The 26148-nt window shown below is 50.5% G+C and overlaps 10 protein-coding genes across 10 annotated transcripts; 6 read left to right on the top strand and 4 right to left on the bottom strand.

Moving 5' to 3' along the window:
• Positions 1-372: 372 nt before the first annotated feature.
• Positions 373-1446, top strand: N7515_007325 (uncharacterized protein; the record flags this gene model as incomplete). Its single annotated transcript, XM_056668069.1, has 2 exons — positions 373-1020; positions 1075-1446. The coding sequence occupies 2 exons, from the start codon at positions 373-375 to the stop codon at positions 1444-1446; spliced, it is 1020 nt and encodes a 339-aa protein (XP_056521665.1).
• Positions 1447-1624: 178 nt separating this feature from the next.
• N7515_007324 (uncharacterized protein) lies at positions 1625-2377 on the top strand (the record flags this gene model as incomplete). Its single annotated transcript, XM_056668068.1, has 1 exon — positions 1625-2377. One exon carries the CDS (start codon positions 1625-1627, stop codon positions 2375-2377), a length of 753 nt encoding a protein of 250 aa, XP_056521664.1.
• Positions 2378-3735: 1358 nt separating this feature from the next.
• Positions 3736-4809, top strand: N7515_007323 (Ldh family oxidoreductase; the record flags this gene model as incomplete). Its single annotated transcript, XM_056668067.1, has 1 exon — positions 3736-4809. One exon carries the CDS (start codon positions 3736-3738, stop codon positions 4807-4809), a length of 1074 nt encoding a protein of 357 aa, XP_056521663.1.
• Positions 4810-5518: 709 nt separating this feature from the next.
• Positions 5519-8773, bottom strand: N7515_007322 (putative serine/threonine protein kinase (Kin4); the record flags this gene model as incomplete). The annotated part of the gene is made up of 2 exons (XM_056668066.1): positions 5519-7426; positions 7481-8773. 2 exons carry the CDS (start codon positions 8771-8773, stop codon positions 5519-5521), a joined length of 3201 nt encoding a protein of 1066 aa, XP_056521662.1.
• A 3023-nt stretch (positions 8774-11796) lies between these two features.
• N7515_007321 (senescence-associated domain-containing protein) lies at positions 11797-13395 on the bottom strand (the record flags this gene model as incomplete). Its single annotated transcript, XM_056668065.1, has 2 exons — positions 11797-12692; positions 12759-13395. 2 exons carry the CDS (start codon positions 13393-13395, stop codon positions 11797-11799), a joined length of 1533 nt encoding a protein of 510 aa, XP_056521661.1.
• Positions 13396-14859: 1464 nt separating this feature from the next.
• On the bottom strand, positions 14860-15441 carry N7515_007320 (mediator of RNA polymerase II transcription subunit 11; the record flags this gene model as incomplete). Its single annotated transcript, XM_056668064.1, has 2 exons — positions 14860-15306; positions 15361-15441. 2 exons carry the CDS (start codon positions 15439-15441, stop codon positions 14860-14862), a joined length of 528 nt encoding a protein of 175 aa, XP_056521660.1.
• Positions 15442-15970: 529 nt separating this feature from the next.
• Positions 15971-16304, top strand: N7515_007319 (uncharacterized protein; the record flags this gene model as incomplete). Its single annotated transcript, XM_056668063.1, has 2 exons — positions 15971-16156; positions 16194-16304. The coding sequence occupies 2 exons, from the start codon at positions 15971-15973 to the stop codon at positions 16302-16304; spliced, it is 297 nt and encodes a 98-aa protein (XP_056521659.1).
• Positions 16305-16639: 335 nt separating this feature from the next.
• N7515_007318 (uncharacterized protein) lies at positions 16640-16867 on the bottom strand (the record flags this gene model as incomplete). The annotated part of the gene is made up of 1 exon (XM_056668062.1): positions 16640-16867. The coding sequence occupies one exon, from the start codon at positions 16865-16867 to the stop codon at positions 16640-16642; it is 228 nt and encodes a 75-aa protein (XP_056521658.1).
• Positions 16868-17215: 348 nt separating this feature from the next.
• On the top strand, positions 17216-19806 carry N7515_007317 (WD repeat TAF5 family protein; the record flags this gene model as incomplete). The annotated part of the gene is made up of 6 exons (XM_056668061.1): positions 17216-17536; positions 17626-17761; positions 17818-17861; positions 17912-18556; positions 18610-18725; positions 18780-19806. The coding sequence occupies 6 exons, from the start codon at positions 17216-17218 to the stop codon at positions 19804-19806; spliced, it is 2289 nt and encodes a 762-aa protein (XP_056521657.1).
• A 3219-nt stretch (positions 19807-23025) lies between these two features.
• dus3 (tRNA dihydrouridine synthase DUS3) lies at positions 23026-25351 on the top strand (the record flags this gene model as incomplete). Its single annotated transcript, XM_056668060.1, has 3 exons — positions 23026-23240; positions 23293-25209; positions 25270-25351. 3 exons carry the CDS (start codon positions 23026-23028, stop codon positions 25349-25351), a joined length of 2214 nt encoding a protein of 737 aa, XP_056521656.1.
• Positions 25352-26148: the final 797 nt, after the last annotated feature.

Below are 26148 nucleotides of genomic sequence, written 5' to 3'. Positions count from 1 at the left end.
GTGTCTGCACGCAATCACGAATCGATCGCTATACGCCCACATAATGGGATTTTTGGAGGCAATCCTCTCAAATATTTCCTCTGATTCAATAATTTGCCGCTCAGTTAGCCACCTGTTGGGCGTATTCGGCTACTCCTGATTGGTCTTGGCATCTCACCTGCCCAGGAATGATGGCATCCCTACATCCCGATTGCTACTATAGTTGACTGTAATCTTATTTAAACCTCGGTCAGCTTCGAAGAGATTTATAAGCCTCCTGTCTGACAACACATACTCTCCCGACTTCCCCATCTCTTTTCCTCCCTCGGGTATTGGGCCAACTTGCACCTGCTCCATCGCTCCTTCCGCCATCACTTGTAAGTAACTGCAAATATGGCAGGCACGGTAATAATCACCGGCGCAACCGGCTCACTCGCTCTTGAAGCTGTGCACCAAGTTCTATCGACGCACCCCTCGTTGACAGTTATTGGCACTGTCCGAAACGCAACCAAGACTCCCAAGAGCCCTCAATTACTTCGTCTAGAAGGACTTTCCCGCCAGAATCCATCTAGCAATCTCCTAATCAAAAGCGTGGACCTGAGTTCTCTTTCAGATGTACGAGCTTTTGCGAACGAGATTGCCGGTCTGGTAGAAAAGAAGGAACTTCCACCCATTTCAGCCATCATCTGCAATGCATTTACATGGTCGCTGGACGGTCAGCGGCTTTCCAAGGACCAGATGGAAAACACTTTCCAGGTCAACCATCTTTCGCATTTCTTACTGGTCCTCAAACTTCTGCGAAGCATGGACCCTGAGAACGGCCGTGTGGTCCTGCTTAGTTCTGTAGTCCACGATCCTGAACATTCAAACCCTCTCGCCAAACTTGGCGCCGAGCTTCCTTCAGATGACAACCTGGATTCGCTGATCAAACCTGACCCCGATGCCGCTGGAACAGAATATGACATGGGATGGCAACGATACGCAAACAGCAAGCTTGCCAACGTCATGTTCATGCACAGTTTGAATGAACGTCTTCAGCAGGTACGTGCATACTTATACGAAAATGGAGATTGTTTAACCGACTCCAAATTGCAGAACCCGCGACTCAGCAAAATCACGGTGACGGCTATGGACCCCGGTGGCATGGTCGACTCTCGGGCACATGAGGTCCAGCTTCCAAGCACTCGTGTCGTGTTCAAACTGTTAAGCTTGTTGCTTCCGGTCATCAAGCTTTTCACTTACAGCCTTCGATCGAATGCAGACTCCGCTCGTGATATCTTGGCGCTGGCTTTGGCTCCAGGGTTTGCATCGGTCAGGGGCCATTTCAATGGGAGGGAGCCTCAGGCTCCTGCTCTTGCTAGCGAAAATGTAGCCAAACGCGAAGTGATCTGGAAGGCTTGTTGGGAATGGGTTGGTATCGAAGAGGACGAGACTTGTGTTCCCAAGACTTATTCTGAAGAGCTTTAGACGGGATTATCATACAGCGATTTCTGGATTATACCGATATAACCCTTTTTCTGGCGACGGGACTCACGGGCGTCACGCGTGATACAGAAAGAGTCTCCGGTATCGAATCGTTCAGTACATACACAGCCCTCACAGATTTCAAACCCATCAAATTCAATCCCGATTGTTACCCCCAACCATGGCCGTTAAATCTCAGGATCTAGAGGCGCGTATTCTAGCAGCGGTATCCGCATACCACGATAGCAAAAAAAAACTTGTTATCACCAAATTGGCGCGGGAATATAATATCCCGTACAATCCCCTCAAAGGTCGGATTCGAGGTCGCACTTCACGATCTCAACGTACTGGCCCCAACAAAGCTCTACTTCCAGATCAGGAACAGGCTTTGATGCATTGGATCGATACCTTGAACCAAGCAAACTCACCCCCCACTGCCGATATGATTCAGGCCTGTGCAAACGAGATAAGTCGAAGAAAAGACCCCGCCCGCACCTTCGGCCGGAACTGGGCCTACCGGTTTATCAAAAGACTCCCAGCAACCTACAACTACATCAAACAAAAGCCGATGGAAAAGGATAGGCTCGAAGCAGTTACACCTGGGCAGATTGAGGACCCCGATCTTCCTGAGCAAGTTCTAGAGATGTGGGACGGGGATGACCCACCCCCAGCGTCGAGTTCGATCCCAAACTCACCTATCAAGGACGTTATTTCTCTTCGTCAAGAGGCCGAGGAAATGCTTAAGATAACCGATGTAATTGGGACCGAACTTGATGCTTTATCTCCTAAATTTCGCCGTGAGTTGGCTACTATTTTGGAGGGAGGCCTCGCTCTCGCGGAAGCGGGTGCTCAGTACGCGACCGCCACGTGCCAACATCAACATCCTCAACCTTCAACGACGAAAGGATGCAAATACAACCAAGAAGAGGGTTAATATGGGGGCCCTCTATCCTGTAGCAGTGCTAAAAGGCACATTAAGGCTCGTGATGATGCAGTGTTGGAGCGAGAAATCCGACTGGCGAAGAAACGGTTCATTGGAGTTTCGACTTTACTCGCTAATAGGGCCGCCGAGGCGGCGCAGGAGGAGGCAAGTTTGGATGGAAATGATGCGGTAGCTACTCATCAAGAGCCTACTTGCGAGTGGATTATAGATACTGTTGGTGGGCACTGATAAATTGCAATTGAAATTGATGGGTTTGAGATCTGGGCATTAGACTGGTGTCAGGTGTGGGCAGTAGACCCGTACTGCCCAAAATCGCCGCAAAGGCGGTGGGTAGTTATTAGGCCGGGTATTGCCCCAACAACCAACCCATGTTTTTCTTTTCTCTCCTACACCACCCACAACAGGCCTATTCTAACCCACAACAGTCCAATGTCAATGAGCTCAGCTTTCTATTGAGCAAAGGTCAGCTATCGTATACTCCCACAAGAACGATGCTACACAGACGAGATTAGCTGCCGATTCTGGCTGTACTCACAGAACTATCTACAACATCTTGCAACGGTACTCAGATGAAAAGCTCGAGAATCGGGACTCAGGAGAAAACTGGACGTCCCCCACCTTGAATAGACGTCCTTGCAGCCTGATTCATTTACAGGCCCGTCGACATCCGTTCTGGACGTACAAACAGCTGAGCTCTACCTGTGTGCCTTCGCATTCTCAAACTCCTTTCCAAGGCCCTCAGAGGTTTTGCGGAAGCACCATTATGGACCAAAGTTCGATGTTCGTTGCACCGAACATTCGTTCGAAAAGATCCACGATTGAAAGCTTTCACGCCGCCACTTTCGCGCGAACCTCAGCCCAATTGCGAGAGAGGGCTTGATTGGAATCTTCTGCTTCAATCGGCGTTTAGAGATTCCGAACCGCCTGAGAACTCGACGAATAGTAGAGGGGGACGGATGGGCTGCACAGGTAACGCTCAGCTGTTTGTAGGTCCAAAACGGATGTCGACGGGCCTGTAAATTAATGAGTCTGCGAGTACGTGTATCCAAGACGGGGGGACGTCCAGGTTTCTCACAATTCTTGAGATTTTTATCTGAGTGCCTTTGCAAGGTGTTGTAGATAGTCGTGCAAGTACTGTGTACAGCCAAAAATCGGCAGCTAACTTCGTCGTCCGGCAACGAGACTCCGAAATCAAACTGATACGCCCCCACACTCCCCAGCCCGGCCCCACCCCGTCTCTCGCAACACATCCGCTCCCCAATCCGTCTATAAAACAGACACAATCCCAACATACGACCAAGACATCAATACATTTTATAAACCACCAAATCCTCAATCCTCAATCCACAATGCCAGACCCAAACCAACAAGACCTGCACAACATCCACCCATCCGACCTGCACACCTTCACCAAACAAATCCTCATCGCCAACGGCACATCCCCACCCGACGCAGAAATAGTGACCAAATGCCTAATCGCCGCCGACCTCCGCGGCGTCGACACGCACGGCACAAACCGCATCCCCTCCTACATGGAGCGCATCCGGCAGAAAGCCCTAAATCCCTCCGCAATCCCCACAATCAACCAAGTAACCCCCGTAGTCGGCCAAGTCGACGCGCACAACGGGTTCGGGTTCGTGGCCGCGCACGAGGGCATGAAGCTGGCCATTTCCATGGCGCAGATCTACGGCATCGGCATGGTCTCCATCAAACACTCGAATCATTTCGGCATGTCGGCGTGGCTGGTTCAGCAAGCTCTGGATGCAGACATGATGTCGCTTGTTTTCACGAATAGTTCGCCTGCACTGCCGGCTTGGGGTGGGAGGGAGAAGTTGATGGGTGTTTCGCCTATTGCGTGTGGTGCGCCTGGTGGGGAGGATGGAAAGCCGTTTATATTGGATATGGCGCCGTCGGTTGCGGCACGGGGGAAGATTTATAAGGCGCTTAGGCGGGGAGAGAAGATTCCGCAGGATTGGGCGCTTGATGGGGAGGGGAATAGGACGGATGATCCGGCTGAGGCTTTGAAGGGGGTTATGTTGCCGATGGGGGGCCCGAAGGGGTCTGGGTTGGCGGTTATGATGGATGTTTTTTCGGGGGTGCTTTCGGGGTCGGCTTTTGCGGGCCATGTTACTAACCCTTATGATCCGTCGAGGGAGGCGGATGTGGGGCATTTCTTGGTGGCTATTAAGCCGGATTTATTTATGAGTCTGGAGGAGTTTAAGGGGAGGATGGACTATCTTTATAAGAGGGTTGTTGGGTCGGAGAAAATGGCGGGCGTGGAGAGGATTTACTTCCCAGGGGAGATTGAGATGATTATGGAGGAGAAGCGGTTGGTTGAGGGGATTCCTTTTGCTATGGCTGAGATTGAAGGTTTGAATAGGGAGGCTGACTTGGTGAATGTTGAGCATTTGATAGTTAAGTGAGATAGGTAGGCTGGAGTTATACGCTACTGTCTAGACAGGAAAGACAGATGAAGTTCAAGCCATGTAGAATTAATGTACTGACACTATTGGTCCTAGAAAATAAAGTACCGAGAACTAGCAAAAGACACCTGAGCAATCAGCCGCCAGAAGAATGCCCTTAGCGGAAGTCATTAAGAGCAACATAGGCAGGGGAAATGATGCACACAATGGCAATAGTGTCACAATTGAATTATCGGACAAAGCCTCCCATAGAGGAACAAACAAGTGCTAAGAGGGAAACAAGGGACGCAAAACAAAGGATTCCAGGGCTAATAGAATGCTCTCTGAATGAGGACACAGATCTCACTTTACAGCCAGAGATAATAGTAACAGGAGAAGGGAATGCAATTCACAGGAAAACGGGGCAGAGGACAAGACATTAGGAAGCAAGGAAAATGTTTTCAGACAAAGGAAATAATAGAACATGCTAGAATAATGCGTCAAACACCCGACGGATGAAGAGGAATCGCTCCATGCATAAGAAAGGGAAAAAAGCAGGGTATCACGTAGTTTTCAAACAACCTCGCTGCTCTTTCAAGCAACTCAAATGAAGCATCAGAGCGAGAGGGTTTGCATCTGCCCGAGGGCAAAGGGACCCACATAACTGCTTGATCTGTCCAGTTTCAACATCTGTTCGATATGGAATGTTGCCTCTTCGAGCACCTTGAATTCAACGGTCATCGCCAGCGCGGGACTTGGCACGTCTTCGGAAGAAATCCATGACCTTGCGGGCTGCCCCGGAGCTGCCGGAATGGTGTGATCCATCACGCTCATATTCGTAGGCGTCCGCAAATTTGCGGTGGTTCTTCTGTAAAACACCGGGTCCACGCCCTGATCGGCCAGCCTGCATTGACTGTCTAGGCACATTGTCATATGGGCTGTTGTAATCATCGTAGTAGTTTGGCTTGGACCGAGAGTTTTGATGACCAGAGTATGGATCTGCAGAGTTCTGGTAGACTTGCTCAGCGGATGGTATCCCAAAGGAACCGTTCTGGTGATCGAATTGGGATCCCAGATCTGCGAACTGCTGATCAATCTGAGCCTCGTAGCTAAGAAGCTCAGATCCATGTTGAACTTCCTCGCCAGATCGCTCGCTGACTACTCCCATGGCATCCTGAGTACCGTAGCTTGTCGCACGAGCACGATTCTGGTTGGGGCTTGCAGGGCCCGTTGCGGGGCGTTGTGGGCCACGAGCGTCGACGGGTCGCCGGTTCTGCGAGGTTTCTTCGGGCGTCGGGGCTCGGGCATTCGAGAAACCTCGGAACGAGAAGGATTGTGGAAGCAATGAGAATCGACGTGGCCGGTTCTCTGCGCCAGACTCGCTTTGCTTGCGGTTGTGGGGATATTGCATAGAGTGGCGAGAATCAACAGACATTCTTGAGTTTTCTCTCGGTATGGGCTCCTTCATGCTAGGGGGTGGACGCCTGTCCTGCTTTGTGCGAGGAGCATTGTATTGCGTACGGCCACCCAAAATCGACCCTGAACGACCGAAAAGCTTCTCTCCCAGACTCGAGACAGTATTGGACCTCTTGTGGCCCTTTGGTGGCTCTTGTCGGGGAGTAGTGTTGAAAGTGGGAGGCAGTTGTGGGTTGCGGGTGCTTGGGCGAGAGATAGATGTGCTCGAGGCTTGCGCGGATTCCTGCGCAAGAGCAAACTGTCTGCTTTTGGGCTGTGCCAGACGGCCTTCTGTATTAGTCGCGGTAACAGTAGGAGCCACCGGCTGACCATAGGAGCCACGGGAAGGCAAACGACCGGTGTTGCCGAAAGAATTCATAGATCCACCAGTGGCCGGTCGAGGGCCTTGAGGCACTGTAGCTGTTTGCGTCCCAGTAAGGGCTGCATTGTCCGAAGTAGAGCGCGGGAAGTGTCCTGGAAGTGGTTTGTTGAGGTTGAGTGCCGGTACTTCTGCAACGTGCCGGGCTGGGTCTGCCGGTCTTTGCGCTGAAGCAGCACTTTGAGCCTCTGAGACCGGGAGTCGGCCGCGTGGTGCAGAGGATTCCGCCGGGGGGTCGCCTCTCGTCGTCTGTGATTGCGGAGCGACATATTCGACTTGTACCGTTCTCCGCTTGGCGTCGCGGGGGGTCCTGGACTTTTCGGTTGGCGGGTCTTGGGAAATATCCCCAGCATGATGATTGAGTCCACCAACAGCTGCCACACTGTTCTGATGTGTCTTCGGTGGCTCGCGTACTGAGGCACTGCGGACAAGAGGTGGTGCTTCTTTTTGAGTTTCTGTAGATATATGTGAGCAATTTGAATTCAACCGCTTCCTTGACTTGCTCTTACCAGATGGGATCGTGGTGTTTGCGATATCCATAACGTTCGTTGTGCTGCTTGTGATATGGGACACAATGTTCGAGTATTCACTGAGCCAGCTATGACGGGCAACTTCAAATAAGTCTGCGCGTTTCCGAGGATCAGGAACCAATATCCGCCTCAATAGATCGCGTGCATGCGGCGTGACATATTCGGGGAATGTGAGAGGAGTAGTGACAATGTATTTGTACAGAAGATTGATGTTGTCGCCGTCTGGGTTTGCTGGGTCATCATCGAAAGGCAAATATCCTGCCAACATGGCGTACTAGATTCACGGAGGGTTAGTCGATCCAAGATTAGCGGCTGCACGGAAACATACCAAGATCACACCACAACTCCACACATCCACCTTCCGGCCTGTGTATAAAGAGTCGCTCACGACAAGCTCGGGGGCCGCGTAGCAAGGACTGCCACAGCTCGTTTGCATTAGATCGCCTCGCCGTAGACCGTTACTACCGATTTTGTCTAACTTCTTTCTTTTCACATATTCCTTGTTGGTCAGGTTATACTCGATCTCCTCGTCTAGCGGGTCCACAGGGTCGAAAGTGTTGGCGAATCCGAAGTCTGTAATAATGATGTTGCGGTTTCGATCGAGCAGCAGGTTTTCCAGCTTGAGATCACGATGCACAATGCCCTTCTTGTGCAGGTAGCCGACTCCGGAAACGAGCTGAGCAAACAGTCGACGTGCGGAGTTATCTTTCAGATACCTGTTGTTCAGAATGTAGTCGAAAAGTTCGCCTCCTGACGCGTACTCCATGATGATCCCAATATGACGGTCGGTTTCCACCATTTCGTGAAGGCGCACAATGTTGGGGTGTGCCAGCTCGCGCAGAATAGCAATTTCACGGTAGATTTTCGGCAGGCGGCTAGGATTGGTTCCCAGCGTGTCTCTTCGAATGAGCTTGATAGCAACCTGGATGCTGCCGTCGCGCTTCCATCCCAACTTGACCTTTCCGAACTCGCCCTCGCCGAGGGTTTGTCCAAGAATGTAAGAGCCGAAGGTGGTTTCCTTGCGCTTAATAACATTCCCGTTGCCATAGTCGTGCCGACTTCGGGGCCCGCGAGCCTCCTCCGCACCGTCGCCGCCCATGCCATCGAAACCAGAAGAAGGGGTATGTTCCGCGCCAACTTGTCGCGCTTGTTCTCTCACGGCGTCCACCGCAGGATCACTGACAAGAACGGAGCTAATCACTGCGCTTGGTTCTTTTACCAAGTTTCCTTGACTAGAGATATTTTCCATTTCCGACTCAGCTGGGTTTGTCACTGGGGGAGCCGTTTTTGATTGCTGTGCTTCGCGCGGAGCTTCCTCCGCTTGATGCCTCCGTGATTTGCCATTTCGGTCATCGCGCGTGCGATCGCGATTATCACGATTCTCTTTTCTATCCGACCTGCTCTTGCCTTGTCTCGAGCTACTGGTCTTGTCTGCGGATGTTCCATTCGGACTGCGGCGACTATGGTGTGTGGAAGAAGTCCTCGGGGGAGGAATCGGAGGTGTGCCTAACATGTCGGGATAGGCTGTGCGCGCATTCTTTTGTGCAGTAGACGATGTGCTTGTCGGTACCGTTGGAGCATGGGTGGGGAGTGGCACGGCCTGCTGATGAGAAGTGCTCATAGTCGGCAAAGCTGTTCGGGACCGGCCTCAGAAACGGCTGTGAAGAGATTAGTAAATTATCCACCGAATTGAGCGGTAGGGACATGCTCATGAGGCGATTCAGAGCTCGGCTGACCACATACCTTCGTCAAGTAAATGCGCAAAGCCTTATGAGACTTGCTGTGTGACAACTCGAGGCAGCTTCTGCGGGCACTCGATTGAAGAAATTTGGTATCAATTGCGATTGGTACGATTGGCGCGAGGGAGCACAACGTCCGGGGATGTCTGGTGAAAGTCGGGGGGTTGGGGCGACCGGTCGCACTCGCCAAACAACGATTCAAAGCGCAATCTGTAGATATTGATACACTTGTCAGTATAGACTTTCCCCAGTTTCTTATCGATAATCGCGAAAAATGTGCGTTTAATCCAGGAATGGGGGGGGCGCCACCGGTGACAGGAGATCGATCGGAGGAATGGGGGGAAACAAGCTTACCACCAATCGCGCAAACCCCGTTAGATGGGGTTAGAATATCACTGAGGACGCCAGGTCACGACCTTCTGCAGATGTAAAGACGCGTCGAAAAGCAATAGGTTTCCCAAATAAGGAAAGAAAAGCTAAAGTTACCTGCACTGCAGTACTCCAGAGTCCCCTCTGTCCAGACCCCCGATTTGGGGTTTGGGTCGCACGTTATCCGCAAGCAAACGCGGTAACAAATGTCTCAGACGCGATTGCGAACCCGATCAACAAAACTCGGATTCAATTGCGGCGACAGTGAACATTGTCGAAGACAGGGTACTGAGGGGCGGACAGGGGGTGCGAGGGGAGGAAAAGACGGGAAGCACCGGTCGGGGATTCCGAGTCAAAAAGGGGGGGGAGTAGTTACCCCCAAAGAACAGAATCAAAGAAACGAAGAAGAAAAAAAGAACAAATCAAAAGGAAAAAAGATGGCCCTAAGGGAAGCAAAGGCCAGATGGGAAGAAGGTGAAGAAGAAAAGAGGAGGTGAGATCCAGGTTTGGTAGTTTCTTTCTTAGTCTGGGGGAGGCGGGTCTTTGGCTCTTGAGCCTTGGATGAGGATTTGGCTGATATGACCGCTTGAGCAATTAATGAATTTCTATTTGACTAGAGCTAATTGATGAAGTCTATAGCAGAAGCTATGTTTCTACTGAGTTATTATACTATCTAGAACAATCTTTCATCAAGATTGATACCTTCTGTCAGTATGTAAATCCATACATAGCCCGAGGTCAGCTATCCGAAGCTTTAGGGTATGATACGTCCAGAACACTGACGAGGACAGAGTTGGGACTAATTGGCGCGTACGGGAGCGGAGTACACAAAGGTGGATTCGATATCGATTGTCTATATATTGATCGCGAATCCCTTGCGTGTTGACCTGTGCCTGTGCTAGAGAAGGGCTCGAGTACCGAGGGCTGATCCTCGCATGTGCTAAAGAAGGGACAGAAGTGCACACAAAGTGTACTGTGTACACAGTAGTATGTGCTCTGAGCTCGGAAATATTAATAGTTCAATCCAGTCAAAAGTGCCAAAACTAAAAGGCCCAGTTTCAGAAGAAAAAATAGGGGGTTGCACCGGCTGTTTCGAATGTTGATAGTGTGTAAGTGTGGACACCTCGGACGATCGTCATTATTAGCCCTCCCAAAACAGAAGCTCGGATCTCTTTTTTTCCTTGTTCTTCTTCATTGGTCTAGCTGCGTTGATATACGGAGTATCGGTAAATAATATCACTTCAATCAATCTACAGAGTACACTGAAGATTATGGATTTCCATCAATTGGGGAGCTCCAATTATCCGGGTTCACGAACCCTGAAGATGGTTTGCAGTAGTCGCAGTACCCCAGCTTAGCGTGGTTCTCGGTAAGCGCTAAAGAACTGCTGTTTCTATTTTCTATTTCGCATGGGCTTTGACCGTGTACATGGAAAGCTGAAGGTACTTACATAGCTCTCATAGCCATCAATACAAGTACACTTCGTAATTGATCGAAGATGTTCAATATGCAAACATTTAAGATCAGATCCCGATGTGTCGAACCCTGGAAACCATAGCTCCCAACCACGGTAAAGATGCTTGGCTCAAACCATGGTAGGTTGAATCCCGATCCCAGTAGATCTTCGCATCCATGGATTTCATCTTCAACTGCAACCTTGAAAGGGTGATGTACGAGTAATGCGGTCCCTGAATAGTCCGGTCTGCAACACTAAACCTTACACTATCATCCATGCACTTCATGCACCATGTGCATCGTATGGAGTACTTCTAACCACGCCTAGTTAAGGCTATCCACACGGAAAAGTACATAATCAGTCTTCATGTCAATCCAATCTTCTGCATGTAATTTTAACACTTCGGGAACTTTTCCATTTTTTGCGCTATACCGGATCGCTAATACACCAGGCGTAGCGTCAAGCCGTTCCCACTATCAATCAATCCCTGATAATCCCCATTGGGCAAGGGGCGTCGGTGGGCCGTGGACAACTGTCAAACGATGCGTTGGCAGTTTTCGCCTCTACAACGTTGTATATTGTCATCCAATCGATATCGGATAGATCGTCCAGCGGCAAGGGCATATAAGCAAGCCTATCTAATTGCCCGTCGCCGTTGTCAACAACAAGCCCACACCCTCGCATCTTCAAGTTGTGTCTACTGGCAATACAAGTCAAATTTCCGCCTCAAAAGACGGTCTAGCTTTACTTCATCCAATTATGGCGCTGTGTGACCTTACGTGGCCAAAACCCAAATCCTATTCAACCGTTGATGAGAAGCAGCAAATTGACGTCCATAGTGCATACATCGTACATTACGATGCGGTCGGAACTTTATCTTGAATATGCGAGGTCACTATCTACGTATCAAAAAGGCAAAATAGAGCATAGACGAAGGCTCAGCAGTCTTCAAGTTTCAATCTACACAGTAAATGTTCCAGATGGGGGAATTCATGCCGCCCGCCGAAAGCGAATTCAAATAAAATCGAATAATCAAGCAGACACAAGTTGATTGCCATGCGCGCCAGCCCCCGTGTTTTTTTACCGCTTACCCCCTGACAACGATGTCCCGCCGAGGGACGTTGTCCCAGAGGCGCCGTATGCAGGGGGCGGTGTGGGGTTAGGCGACGCGCGCCGCGCATTGGGGTCCCTGACGCCCAAATCAGAAGGGCCCGGAACGCCCTCCACAGCGCCAGCTGGAACATGGCCGCCGTCACCACCACCAACTACAACCTGTTGGCCGTCGCGCATTCTTCCGACGACCATGCCCTTGGCAACTGATTTCAGAAGCGCGCGGCGACTGACACCTGAAGCATCTATGTAGACCAATCCGACATTCTTGATGCCGCCCGTCAGGTTCTGTGCGACGGAGCCTGCCTCATTACCGTAGCGGTAGTCGATCATGGAGGTGGCAGCGCTGGCACCCGAGAATAGCATGTTCCGGGCTCCCTGCTCGATGCCGTCGGCTAATGTTGAGAATGCGATCATTGATTTGTTCAGCACACCAGGCTTATAATCTGGTGGTGGATTGCGCTTGTCGACGCCTTTCTTTCGGTCGGAATCTTGTTTGCGCGCCAGTGATGCGCCTAAGTTTTGTGCGACTCTTCCGACCTGCCCAACTGTGCGAGCAGAAAAATCTGCTGCGCTGTTTGAGAGAGTGCCAACCTTTCGAATGCGCGAGTGGGTAGCGTCCGAGAATTTGAGAGGCTTGGGAGTAGGTTGCGTTCTCTTTTGGAAGCTTTCGGCGCCGCTTGCGATAGCATTTGCCAGATACGTCGATCCAGTCACAATAAGACGGGATGCGGTAGCTGAGCTTTGCACGAGCGTCGAGCCCTTATATGCCGGGTGCCGGGACAACGCCAGGTATTCTTCAGAGACATTGCTGACGCTGACTTGGTTGCCTTGGCCTTCTGTGGGAAGTTCAATCCCTACCGGTCCTGTTTTACGATGTGTCAATATGCAGCTAACTCGGGATGATTGCGACAGCGGGATAGATCACTTACTCTTGGAACCAGGCTTCACATCAGCGTCTTCGACTACATTGTAACCATCTCCTAGCTCTCCAACCACACTTCCGTTTTCTTCGTCTACCAACACAATTCGCCCGTGTCCATCTGCCTTCTTTGTATCTGGGGTTCCAACGTATCCCTCACCCGGTGCGTATTCGGCCGGGTTATAAGCGGTATGGACCTGATCCTTTGGGGGCGAGACGTGTTCGTGGAATGCAGTGCATTGCGCAAGGATAGATTCAAACGTATCAATGTCATCCTGGGAGACATTGGTGGGGCCCGAACCGATACTAGGAAACTGAATACGGATAAAGGCGCCAGCATCGGGGCCCATGTCCCAGCGGGGAATCAGATAACTGTCGGGAGGTTGATGGAAGATCTGTGTAGTTGCCGGTATCGCGAGATCCAGCTCAGGCGGGAGGTACAGGTGGAGATAGAAATCCTCTTCGGGTGATTCTTCACGCCAATCGGCCCCAGCTCCATCACCAGCTGTGTTCGTGGGGACCATTAGCAACGAGAGAGTCTGGGGACCGGATGGGGTAAGCTCCTGCTCCTCGCCATCTTGGATATGGAAAGCACGAATATTATTGACGCTGTAGAGCAGTCGAGGATCTTGAGTTGCGCCCGACATTGTTGTTGTCGCAATTCGTGTATCGAGGTTGCCCACGATTTGGGTTGCTGATAACGCAGGTATGACGTCGTCTGGTTTTCGATACTTCACTGTAAAAAGAGGCACGAATAACGATGACACCTCTGATGGTACTGAGAGACAGAAGACACCTATGAGGACACGAAGGGAGAGTTTTATGGTTGTCAGGGTGATTGGAATGAGATAGATATCTTTCCAGGCTTCAGCAAAGGAGGGGTTACTTAAGGGCCACCTCGTCGGGGCGCTTAGATAAATGGAGCCTTCCGGGCCGGGGCCTCTGCCGTCAGGGGAGGAGGCTGTGCTACGCCACACTGTCATTACACCGCCACTTGGCCCACCAGCCACATCTAGCTGGGCCAACACCACAGCATTGTCCACGAGTGGAATTCCTTTACGGAGTACAAAGACATCCTTGCAATGCTCTGGCGCAGTCTACTCCATAGTAAGTCATGTTGGTTAGTGGTAATAGGGATTTGGCCCCAATATATGTCTACATACACGTAGACAAAGACCCCTTTTAGCGGTTACCGGCAAGAGAATGATCAGCAATGAGCAAGGCTATTACTCCGTACTCTAGCAAGCACGACACTTTTATTCCCCTTTTATCACGAGCTGGTTGTTAGTCGGGTGCCTGAGAGCATGACCAACATTTGAGATCCAATGCCACACCGTTATGGAAATGGAGGGACAACTATCTTATTCCCCTCGCAAAACTGTCAACTACTATCTGCGTGATTCTGCGAATAGGTTGGAGGACTAATACACTTCCAGTGGTTTCTTGGGTGATTCCATGAGACGGGAGCGGCTTATGCCATAGTTGTCTACATGTAATACCTATGACCTTGGGTTATATAAAGTGCTATCCCCACAACCTAAAATCTTGATATATAACTATGTCGACATCCATGACCCTGGATGGTAATGGAACACTACACAGTGGAGAGAATATTAGGTTGGAATACACTGGATTTAGACATGCTTTAAAAAAAAGTGAAAACTCTTGGTAGGACAAGGTTGAAAATTTCCTAGATTTGGTGAATGAGAAGTAAAAAAGCAAAAAGAAATGGACAAGCGGTGGATCGAACACCGGGCCTTTCGTAGTCGTATGGATCCAAGATAGAACCATTGCAAAACGAACGCGCTACCACTGCGCTACATGCCCAATTTGTTATGTAATGGCATTATTTAAGAAATTATTAACTAGTTGGTTAGCTCGATGTGAAGTGTTACTTCCTATGGAGTTGTCAGCGCTGCGCAGGTCCACGGTTCAACATCCTACATGAAATCCATGATCCTCTCTGATACCAGGTAATATTTTCGGGAGCTCCTATTGACACTCATTGTAATCGCAGAATCTCAAAGTAAGAGCCCAGGGTATCATATAAACGCATAAAGTAGCCACCACCGGCCGTACCGAGCCCTAAAGAGCTCGTCATTTCAATCCACCTACATATCCTGCAGTTCATTCGCAGGCTTTTCGTCCTGGGTCGTCTGCGGAATATCCTCCACAACGAAACCCTCAGTAGCAGCCCACCGTTCAGCCTCCAACTCCTTCCAGGCTGCATCCTTCCGTACTTTGAGTTGGCCGATATCCAGTGAGCCCGAAGTGGAGAACTTATTATCCGCGCCTCCCTCGATTTTGGCTCCAGCCATTGGGTCGACTGCGGGTGCGCCGAGTTCGTGTGTATAGAAATATTCTTCGAGGGCGTGTACCTGGCGGCGAAGCTGAACATCCACCGAGGAGAGGAGCTTAAAGTAGACCATGCAGGCTTGTGAGAACAGAGCTTTCCGCGAGCCGACCGAGCCGTCGATCGCGGGGGATGAAGAGGCCAGTTTCGCAGAGGTTAAAACCTCAATTGCACTTGCAGCGGACCATACCAGTTTGTTCAAGTCCTGGACAATAAGAGTCAGCGAGTACCCGTGCATCAATGGCGCCCGTTATAGAACCTTATCCACTGCGTTCAGCTGCTCGATGCGATCGGCAGGACTGAAGCTTTGCGGCTCCTTCGGGGATGTATCATCGCTCATGCTGGCCAACCGTGGAAAGCACGATGGAGACAGAAGCCAGTGCGTGCGGGGAACCTCAACACTAGCGACTCTGCTAGGATAGAACGTGACTGAGACAACAATTGGAAGACAATCAGGTGAATAGGTATCACGTGCAGATCCACGGGGTGCGGGGCGTGTCTCCAAAGGGTAGGCGGTCTGTAGCTTCGATTCACCGCCTCAAGATTAATCCAGTAGGTATCGAGCAAACTCGAGATATCGATAAGAGGATATCGATAAGACGATAACTATAACTATCACTGCTTGTGCTTCATACTCCTACTCCATCACTCTTCCTCCATCCCTCTCCCTCCATCATCTTCGCTTTTCCTCCATCATTTTTGCTTTCCCTCTATCATCTTCATCTTACCTTCGCAAGTAAGGCTCATCCCAGCGACCGTTGTCGAGCCTGATCGTCATCCAAAGCTTCCGTAGCAGTGCCTGCTGGGTCGCCGACGCTCAGTCGCCAACGCAGTCTCAGCGCTTAGTCACAACTAATCTTTGATTAGTTATGTCGGCTCCGGGTGGTGCCCCTCGCCCGGCCCCACGCAGCAATAGCATGGGACCTGGCGCAAGCGGCACTGGCATAGCGATGCCTCAGCAGTCTGTGTCACAGACACCAATCCAGCCGGCTCCGCAAACAGGACAGAGTGCCCCTCCGAGTGGTACGATGACAACAGAAGTGGTGAACCAAATCGTAAGTGTGTTCATGGTCTCTTTGCCCTTTCCCCGAGCAAGTCTGGTCTCCCCTGCCTCCATTCTGGCTCTTTGCGATGATTGTTTCCCCCGATGTGCCCACCCAGTCCAAGCCCGAGGCAGGCAAGTCACAGAGGCTTGATACATGACGGCCTTTCCGCTTTCGACCCGAGATCCATTCAGCTGTTTGGCGGAGGATCCTTCGTGTTTCACAACATCGCCGACGATATGACCGAGTCTCATAAGCATTGGCGTTTCCCATCCTGGCGTTGTGCATCCAGAGTGGTCTATTGAACCCACCATTCAACACAAATTCGAATGTTGCAACTAGCAAGCCCTGCAGTCTCCTGTGCCTTCTCTATTGCAGCACGAGGATGTCGAATGAGATCGCGGCGAGGAACCAGCTGAGTCCAGCATATGCGAGCAGTATGATACATTGCCGACAGTGTAGTCGGTATAACAATACCCTGCTTCCCCTGTTTGGCTATTTCAGCCCGCTTGAGGTGCATTTCGCCAACGGCGATGTTACGGCAAGGCGATGAGGAGCTAACACCTCCTCGTGCTCGCGCTGAGCAGTTAATATCATTTCCGGCTGAGCAGGTGGTACAGCCCGGCGCTGAGCTTCCTCCTGCTGGGCAGCTCGCCTTCTATCTCGCTTTCTGACTTCGAGTTTCCTCCTAACCGCCTTTCTCTCCTCCTTAGACTGCGGCATTATGGCAGTCTCCGTATTAATAGCGACGAGGAGTCGATGGAAAAGATGTGAATTGGGTGTAAGATGAGACGTGCGGTGATGGAAATAGACGATGGTAGTGGTGGTATGTCGAACTGATAGGGAGGGCTATCAGTTGTCACTCAGGCTTGTTCACGCCACTATCTCCGCATGTCTACATCCTGCTAGACTCGGCCGCATTATTCTATCCTCCCTATCATTTCGACATACCACCACTACCATCGTCTACGTCTATCACCTCATCTTTCATTTGTTTTCACGTCTCATCTTACCCCCAATTCACATCTTTTCCATCGACTCCTCGTCGCTATTAATACGGAGACTGCCATAATGCCGCAGTCTAAGGAGGAGAGAAAGGCGGAACTCGAAGTCAGAAAGCGAGAGGGACGGCGAGCTGCCCAGCAGGAGGAAGCTCAGCGCCGGGCTGTACCACCTGCTCAGCCGGAAATGATATTAACTACTCAGCGCGAGCACGAGGAGGTGTTAGCTCCTCATCGCCTTGCCGTAACATCTGCTCAACACAAAGAAATGTCAACTACTCATCGCGAGGTGATGCAAGCTGCTCAGCGCGGATCTTCTACCACCGTCGGCCCAGGAGAAAGCCAAGAGCCTCGATCTACGAATGCTTCACCCGCAGATTTGGCTCAACGGGTCTGTTCTCTATACCTTTTGCTTTCACATTTTGTTTTGGTCAAATCACTTTCTGTTACAATGGAATGCTAACCTTTCATTGTGTATAGATCACCAACTATCTAGTCTGCAAAGGCTACAATCAAACAGAGGCAATGCTTCGGATGGAATCTGCCCAGGAGGTTGACGGACGTTCTCGCGCTCAGTTGTGGGAGGCTTCTCGCCCCAGGACCTGCCAAGGATTCGGTAAGCTCAAGTGCCGCACTTGCATAGCCCAACATAGCAACTAATGCGATCTTCAGATTTGCTCAAGAACTGGGTTGAGGGAAGCCTCGATTGTTACAAGGTAAGAGAAACAAAGCAGGAGTCCAGAACTTCAACCTAATTGTCTCACAGTCCGAACTTCGTCGCATCCTCTGGCCGTTATTCGTCTATTCATTCTTCAGTATGATCACGTCTTTCTATCCTCAGTATGCAAAAGCATTCTTTGATGCAAACAAAAATATGTTTCTTCCTGAGCACACCGACGATATCCGTCACTTTGAACCAATCACTTTGCCGATGCAACTGCAGGAGAACTCCATCGCTAATCTGTACCGCATGAACAAATACCGCCTCGTGTTAAGCAACCCGGCTTACACCAATCTCCTCCAGTTCCTCGAGAGTAAGGAAAGAGAGGGTGGTTCCGTCATGAATGCGATCCTTAACTGCCACTGCTCGGTGAAGACTATGGATCGAGCAGCGGATAACAGATTCAGTTTTGCTGCTATGCTGGGCCAGATCGGTGCCGATCAGACCTTCCCCGCCGAAGACGAGGGAATCCCGGGACATCATCCTGGCTCGGCTCGTACTGGCGACAACCCGGCCATGGCTGGCAGCTTGCCCCGACTGAAGCTCGGGAAACTTCCTATGGAATTAGTTCTGATGGAGGACGTGCGGGCTGAACTCGCTGAAGAAGACGCGAAGAAGCCTACGCCACCTGGTCATAATACCTTTGTTCAAGAATTTGATCAGATGATCAAGAACGAAGATGATGATGAGGCACCTACTCGCGCCGACATTCCTTACCCCCGTCCATTGATCGTGACGTCCAGGTTCAGGTTATGAAGGTGATGGAGCATCGCGATAGGTTCGAGATCAAAGCTCGCACCGGCGGTGTTGGTCCTGGTGTCAGCGTTTGCATGTTCACCTTCCACAATACTTATGATAGGTATGTTCATTCCAGTTATTCTTCGAACGCAGACCTTTGCTAACAAATGCACAGCATTAACTGCATCGATTTTTCGGATGACAGCAAGCTTGTCGCCGCCGGATTCGCGCAATCATACATTCGAATTTGGTCTCTGGATGGCTCGCCCATTCAAGCCGCTTACCCGGATTTGGATGATCTGACGCCTACCAATTCGCGCCGATTGATTGGCCACTCTGGCCCTGTGTATGCTGTCGAATTCCAGCTGTGCGCAACTGCTCGCGAGGACGTTCCGGTTGGGGACAGGCACCCTACCAATGCACGCTGGCTGCTTTCATCATCGGCCGACAAAACAGTCCGCCTTTGGTCGCTGGAATCATGGCAGTGTATGGTCGTCTACAGGGGCCACGACCGCCCTGTGTGGGATGTCCGCTTCGGACCCTTTGGTCACTACTTTGTTTCTGGCGGGAGCGACAAAACTGCCCGCTTGTGGGTGAGCGATCATATTCGGCAGCAGCGTATTTTCGCTGGCCATGATCAGGATGTGGATGTTGTGTGTTTCCATCCTAACTCTGCATATGTTTTCACTGCAAGTTCTGATCGCACTGTCCGCATGTGGGCTGTTACGACCGGTAATGCTGTTCGTATGTTCACCGGCCACACTGGCAACGTCACTGCGATGGAATGTAGCCGCAACGGCAAGATTCTAGCCTCTGCTGATGACCAGAGCTGCATCATCCTCTGGGATCTGGCTCCTGGTCGACTACTCAAGCGCATGCGCGGTCACGGCAAGGGCGGCATCTGGTCTCTCAGCTGGAGCATGGAGTCCACAGTACTGGTCTCTGGCGGAGCTGATTGTACCGTGCGTGTCTGGGACGTCGCTGGCCCCCAGGAGGCCACACAGGGGCGTGTCATTGCCGAAGGTGGCGCAATTGACGGTGACCAAGCGCCATCTGCTAGCAAGAACAAGAAGAAAAAGGGCAAGGATGGCGTGGTCACTGCGGACCAGATCAGTGCCTTCCCAACCAAAAAGTCCACTGTCTACAAGGTCAAATTCACGAACATGAACTTGGTGGTTGCTGGCAGTGCCTACTTGCCTTAGGCGGTGGCACTTTTCATCGTTTTCTCTGACCACAAGTGGTCTCTTTTGCTTTACTCGAAATACCCTGTTACGGAAATCTGGTGGCGTTCTGGAATCTGAGGTAGCACGAATTCCTCGGGTGCCTTTTGGCTCCTGTGGTGCCTAGTACCTACATGTACTCTTTGCTTTTTGGGTACCCTTGCTTTTTTTACTATTTCGCACCGTGGTGTAGTGGTGCTCCGTTCGAGGTGGGTTGGACCTACCAGTGCTTTATGAAGCTGGAGGCGTCCTCGGCCCGAAGAACAATGGAGGTGCGCTACACCCGGTTGCTCAATGAACAATGAAGTTCTTAGTCTTCTTGTGCCGTTTCCACTTAAGATCCTATGTAGTTGAGATATCATTGTCGTAATTCAACCATAGAAACACACTTGGTATCATAGGCCCGATGCTGTATCCGCTTTCTTCCCCCTTCCTACAGTAGCGGAGCCATGGCAGGGGAAATACAGTAGCAGACCCGAATCCGCGGCGATACGTCGTTGTGAAGGAAGCTACCGATTAGGTTTAGCGCGCCGATAATAAAAATCCGGCAGAATTTTTGGGGCATCGAGGAGCTTGGTGGCTGCCGTTAATGCGTCCAGGGCGGTTGTACTGTGATTTTAGCGCCTGAGAGCTTGGAGACGATTAACCGTAAGGAGAGCTACAGATAAGGCTCGGAATTTGTGACTCGATTATAACTTCTTTCCGAGCTGAGTGTGACATCCGTGTGTTTACTATGACAGTAACATTTGATCTCGAGATGAGGGGAAACAACAGCAGAGCGGGGGAAGTGAATCGACCCCGCATTTACTGCAAGATAAGCAAATAGATAAGCCCACTCATAGTTAAGAAACTGTTGAGTCGTTGGTACTTCAATTCTCTTACTATTTGACTCGAAAAGAATGGATCCTGAATTTGACTATCGCTTGTGGCTAGCTGGAAAAGAACAAGATGGGAGTGCAGATCTGTGAGTATATACACAGTATGTAGGAAGGATACGACGAGGAAGAATCGGACTTCTAAGCACCCTGTAAGGGTGAGAACGCATGCAGCTCAATAATATAGGTTGTCGCAGTACTAGTGTGATAATGACTTGTCGACGGTCGGAAAACAACGAGTCAGTTAACTGGGTCATTTAAGTAGTCTAGTTAGGAGGAAGTAACTAAGATGGTTTAAAGAACAAACAAACAACCCACGGGTCCTGTGACCACTGAGTCACTGACTGATGCATCAGGGTATAAGTACCCCCTCCTCCCCCTCAACTTTCCTCTTCTTTTCTTCTTTCTTCTTCATCCTAGTGCAAGGGTTTTACACGCATCAGTGAGGAGAAATCCGAGATCGTGTTTTTGCTAGTTGAAAACTACCACCTTGACTGCTTCAGGTGTTCCTCCGGGGACCCTGGGAATTTTTGAAAAACAACACTTCATCGGCCTCCTTGACTTTCCGTCATCGAGCTTGATGTTGTATGATGACTCTCTTCACCCTCGGGTATTTCGGGTCTTTTAACTACTTGTTGCCCATATTGGTGGCTCTGGCTCCTAGAGGAGGGATCTTTATATAGTGGAATACAATGATTTCTTCGCAGGCATACTCATCAGCCTCCTTATCCTACTCGCGACCTTGTACTGTATTTTTCTTTCCCTCGCGATCGCGATCGTCGTTGAGGTTACCACATTGCGCTCTCATGCCCCACATTGGCTTTCCCTTCCTGCTGTACATACTCATAGTCATGGGGGATTTTGTTCGGAACCATTCAACTCAAATCAACGCTGTTGTGCCTATGGCCCCTGTTTTGGTTGTACGCTTCTTCATCCGACCTTCGCTACGAAGTCTCCGTCCACGGGTAGATTATGCGACTTGGTACTGTGTCATACCTATATATATCTGCTTCATCCGGTGGTACACCTACCTACAAGACCAACAAAGTACAGAAATATTCGGAGCAACTGTAGCTGTAGGCAAGCCCCAGATGGTCGGCATTAGGTATCGAAAATATAAACCTACCCGCCCGCGGTCGCAAGCCCCGGAATATTTGTTCACCAAACGCTAACCTGAATGCATAGCTATCCCGATTCTCAAATCTGGCATGCGCTTTGTACCTCTGACTCATGTAAGGTTGTACGGTACAGGCACCGGCGCCTCAAAGTACACTCATTACGGGGATGGATTCCGTTGAGGCCATGGCAGGGGAACATATTCCGAGAAGGGTGGCGACCAATACCCGTCCTGTAGACATAAGTACATGTTCGTTGCCAACCTGCGAGGCCTGGGCACCTGGAATGACCATAACCTACGAAACCTAAGACCATCTGACTCATACGCTAGCCGTCGCTAGGACTTGAGGATTCAACCTAGGTTGTATCCATGAGGCATGACCGATTGCAGCACGATAGGTGTCATATGGATAGAGGCAGTCCTGCTATTCTAGGGAACACCGCCAAAAAGGAGAATTACCGCGACATACATAGAAAAGCCGACTTCGACAAGGGTGAATGAAGATCGAACCTTTTCCAGATAGAGAGACAGACAGAAATACACGCAACTAACCATGGATTCTGAAAAAAAAAATGATGGAGGACATCGAATATGTAAGTGAGAAATAAAAAAAGTAAAATGAAATGGACAAGCGGTGGATCGAACACCGGGCCTTTCGTAGTCGTATGGTTCGAAGATAGAACCATTGCAAAACGAACGCGCTACCACTGCGCTACATGCCCTGTTGTTGTAGAAATTACTTCTGCAATAATATAAGAGTACGTCTATAGAACTCGCCTGATATCTCTACACAGTACGTCAGCTCAGCTAGCTCTGCACCTGTCTTGCTGTTACCCTTACCCTTACGGTTTACCCATCATCGGGTATACACCAAAACCACAATTATTGGGTTCGGAACCTTACATGTGACTCCAAGCCCCAAGGAGTGTTATTGTTTCTCTGATACACAGTAAGAGCTCAAGGCCCATCGGAGATATGCAGTACGTACCTACTGTGTACTGTAGATGGCTATGCCTGGGGCGACAAAGCGGGGCTAATCTGAGTTGGCGCTAGTCTTTAACAGGTAAAGACATGGATGAGTCATCACAACGAGCCAATAATAATAAGCGCAAACAGTGCAAACTTACAACAAGCATCGAAATTTTGACCGAGTGTTCCTTGTCTATAGCGAAAACATTCCTAAACCGCTTGCTCTTTGCCTGAACTGCAATGGAACCGGAAACGATAAAGGCGCAAGCCTTAGAAGCAAGCGCTGCTGCGCCAAATCTCGAGGCTCCGAAGCGCGATGCCGCAAATGACGAATCTGGCACGACGGGCACGGAAGAGCCTCCCTCTAAGAAGGCGCGATTGGATGAGTCCTCCAAGCCTACCGAGCAAGACAAGCGCGACATGCGCGATAGAGCAATTGCGCCCATCAAGGCAGAGTACATTTTACGGTTCTCCCCAAGGTGCCAAAATACTGACACGTCTGTTAAGGTATCGCATCGAAGTTGTGCCGAAGCCTCGCCCCGCAGATGAGATTAGCCCCGACGATGCCGCCGAGGCTGCCCCTCGAGATGGGCGTGATGGACGTGATGGTGGCGATAATAAGAAGGATAAAGGAAAGAAGAAGAAGAACAAGGGTCAGAACACCAACCGCAGCTATGGCAAATCTCAAGATGCGAAGGGTCTTTGCAGCACAAGAATGTTTGCCAACGAGTTCGCCGCTCCGGAGTGCCAATATGGGGACTCTTGTCGATTTGAGCACGATCTTCGTGTCTATCTGAAAGAGCATAAGCGCGAAGACCTCACTACCTTGAAGGTTTGCCCCGCCTACGAAGCGCTAGGCAAGTGTTACTCCGGCTGGAAATGTCGCTTGGTCGGTTCACACTCGACCGAGAGAGAGACTGAAGACGGCAGAAAAGAGTTGATCTTGCTGGAGGACGCAGAACGCATGGAGAAAGCTCGGCCTCGTGTGCCTCACGCGACACCAGACGGAATCGTCAACGTCATTTCTGTCGAAGACAAAATCAGTCTTACAAGGAAAAGAGAGGACACCCCGCGGGCCGACGCTTACACCACGTGGTCCGTCAAAGTCTCCGCTGAATTGGAGGCAGCGATACACCAGCGGTCAACCGTCCGTGATAATGGCGAGCTTGTCCAAACAGACGAGCAAGCAAAGATTGACAGAGAGGAAAACCGCGCTCGATTCCTTGAACCTCCTTTCATGCCATCGGAGAAGAGACGCATCTACTTCGGACCAGAGACACCCGTTCTAGCACCTCTCACAACTCAAGGCAATATGCCATTCCGACGGCTTTGTGAAGATCTGGGTGCCCAATTCAGTTACTCAGAGATGGCCATGAGCATGCCTTTGATTCAAGGATCAAAGTCTGAATGGACCCTGTTGAAGGCACATGAGTCGGAAATGGCTCCGCCAACCGTTATCCCGGGAGACAACGTTGTCCAGGGCTATGATAATTCCAAAGACTCCAAGTTCGGTGCACAGATCGCCGCCAACAAGCCCTGGCAGGCGCTCAAGGCCACCGAGGTGCTGTCCAAGTTTACCCCTAATTTGCGCGTTATCGACCTGAACTGCGGCTGCCCCATTGAACTCGTGTTCCGCGATGGAGCTGGCTCAGCCCTCCTTGACCATCACTCCAAATTGGAGAAGATGATTCGTGGCATGAATGCCGTCTCACTGGAGATTCCGATTACTGTCAAGATCCGCATGGGTACCAAGGACAATCAGCCTACCGCACAGAAGCTGGTGGAGCGTATGGTTCTCGGTGGATACGAGTCCAGTGTTCTGGACCTCGGACCTCCGGGTGCTGCAGCCATCACTCTGCACGGACGGAGCAGACAGCAGCGCTACACCCGACAGGCAGACTGGGGATATATCTCAGACTGTGCAGCCCTCATCAAGCGCCTGAATAAGAAGCAGGATGCACTTACTGACACCATCCGTGAACCAGATGCCCGCCACATGCCTAATGGGGGCAAGACCTATTTCCTCGGAAACGGCGACTGCTATTCACACGTTGACTATGACGACCACGTCAACAACGCCGGTGTGGATTCTGTCATGGTGGCGCGTGGAGCTTTGATCAAGCCATGGCTCTTCGAGGAGATTCAAACCGGCCAGTATCTGGACAAATCTGCAACCGAGCGTTTGGCCTATATCGAGAAATTCGTCAAGTACGGTCTTCAGGCCTGGGGATCTGATGAGCATGGTGTCGGAACCACCCGTCGCTTCTTGCTAGAGTGGTTGAGCTTTACTTATCGCTATGTTCCGATCGGTTTGCTGGAATATCTTCCTCCGAACATTCAGGACAGACCTCCTGCTTGGCGTGGCCGAAACGAGTTGGAGACACTCATGGGTAGCGCTAACTACAAGGACTGGATCAAGATCAGGTAAGTTCTTTCTCCTTAAGCAGCTTAATCTACCCATTGACTGACTTATCCATTCTACAGTGAAATGTTCTTGGGCCCTGCACCCGACACCTTCAAATTCGAGCCCAAGCACAAGTCGAACGCTTACGAGGCCGAGGGCTAAATATCGTTGTCCTATAAGTCTTACACCACATAAAATTGTACATAGAATCACTGTGAATGCATGTGCGCATATCGCATCAAGACATTCAATTCTCCTACTACCCCGATAAAAAGTGAATTTGATGGGAAAAGCAGCTCGTGACAGCTCGAGTGTGTGCCCCGTCTTCCGCCACTAACGATTGTAGTCGTTTATTATATTTCTCTAGTCCGAGATATGTGCCTGAGAACTGCCAAGTACTACTTCAATGCATATCGCGGATCTACTTGCATTCCGACATCTTATCAATAAGCTACGATGTAGATCCCGCCCTGATGACGACATGTATCCAGTTACGGGCTGTGTATGTATCTCATATAGTGGGATCGTTATAGAGAAAGAAACTATTTCATAGGGACTGAAGTATACCGAGACAATCGGCGCCAAAATATGTACACAGTAACTCAAGAAAGCGTAAACGCCCAAAAGCCAATCTTGTCGATGACATCCGGATTAGGCTTGATGACGGTATCACGTGCAAAGCTCCCAGGCCAAGCCGCCATGACGTCTTCCTCCGAACCTGAAAAACTTCCCCCCATAAGACCACCTCGTCTCTTGTGTCATTTCCCCGACTCTCAATTGTCTAACATTTTGATCTAAGCAAGCAGTTTCCCTTGCTCCAGCTTTTCAGTTCCTGCTGCTTGTTCACCACGGAGTTCTTGCCTCATCCTCCATTTGTTTACCTTCCCCTAAGCTATCCTCTCGAAGCTTTCAACATCCCCGCCCCTTTTGATTAAACCCAAGACCCATTTTCAAGTGTT

This window comes from Penicillium bovifimosum (assembly GCF_028826915.1).
Source record: "Penicillium bovifimosum strain IBT 22155 chromosome Unknown utg000005l_segment0_segment0, whole genome shotgun sequence".
NCBI lineage: Eukaryota > Fungi > Ascomycota > Eurotiomycetes > Eurotiales > Aspergillaceae > Penicillium > Penicillium bovifimosum.
The sequence above is the reverse complement of the archived record's forward strand: the minus strand, read 5'-3'. Positions and strand labels throughout refer to the sequence as shown.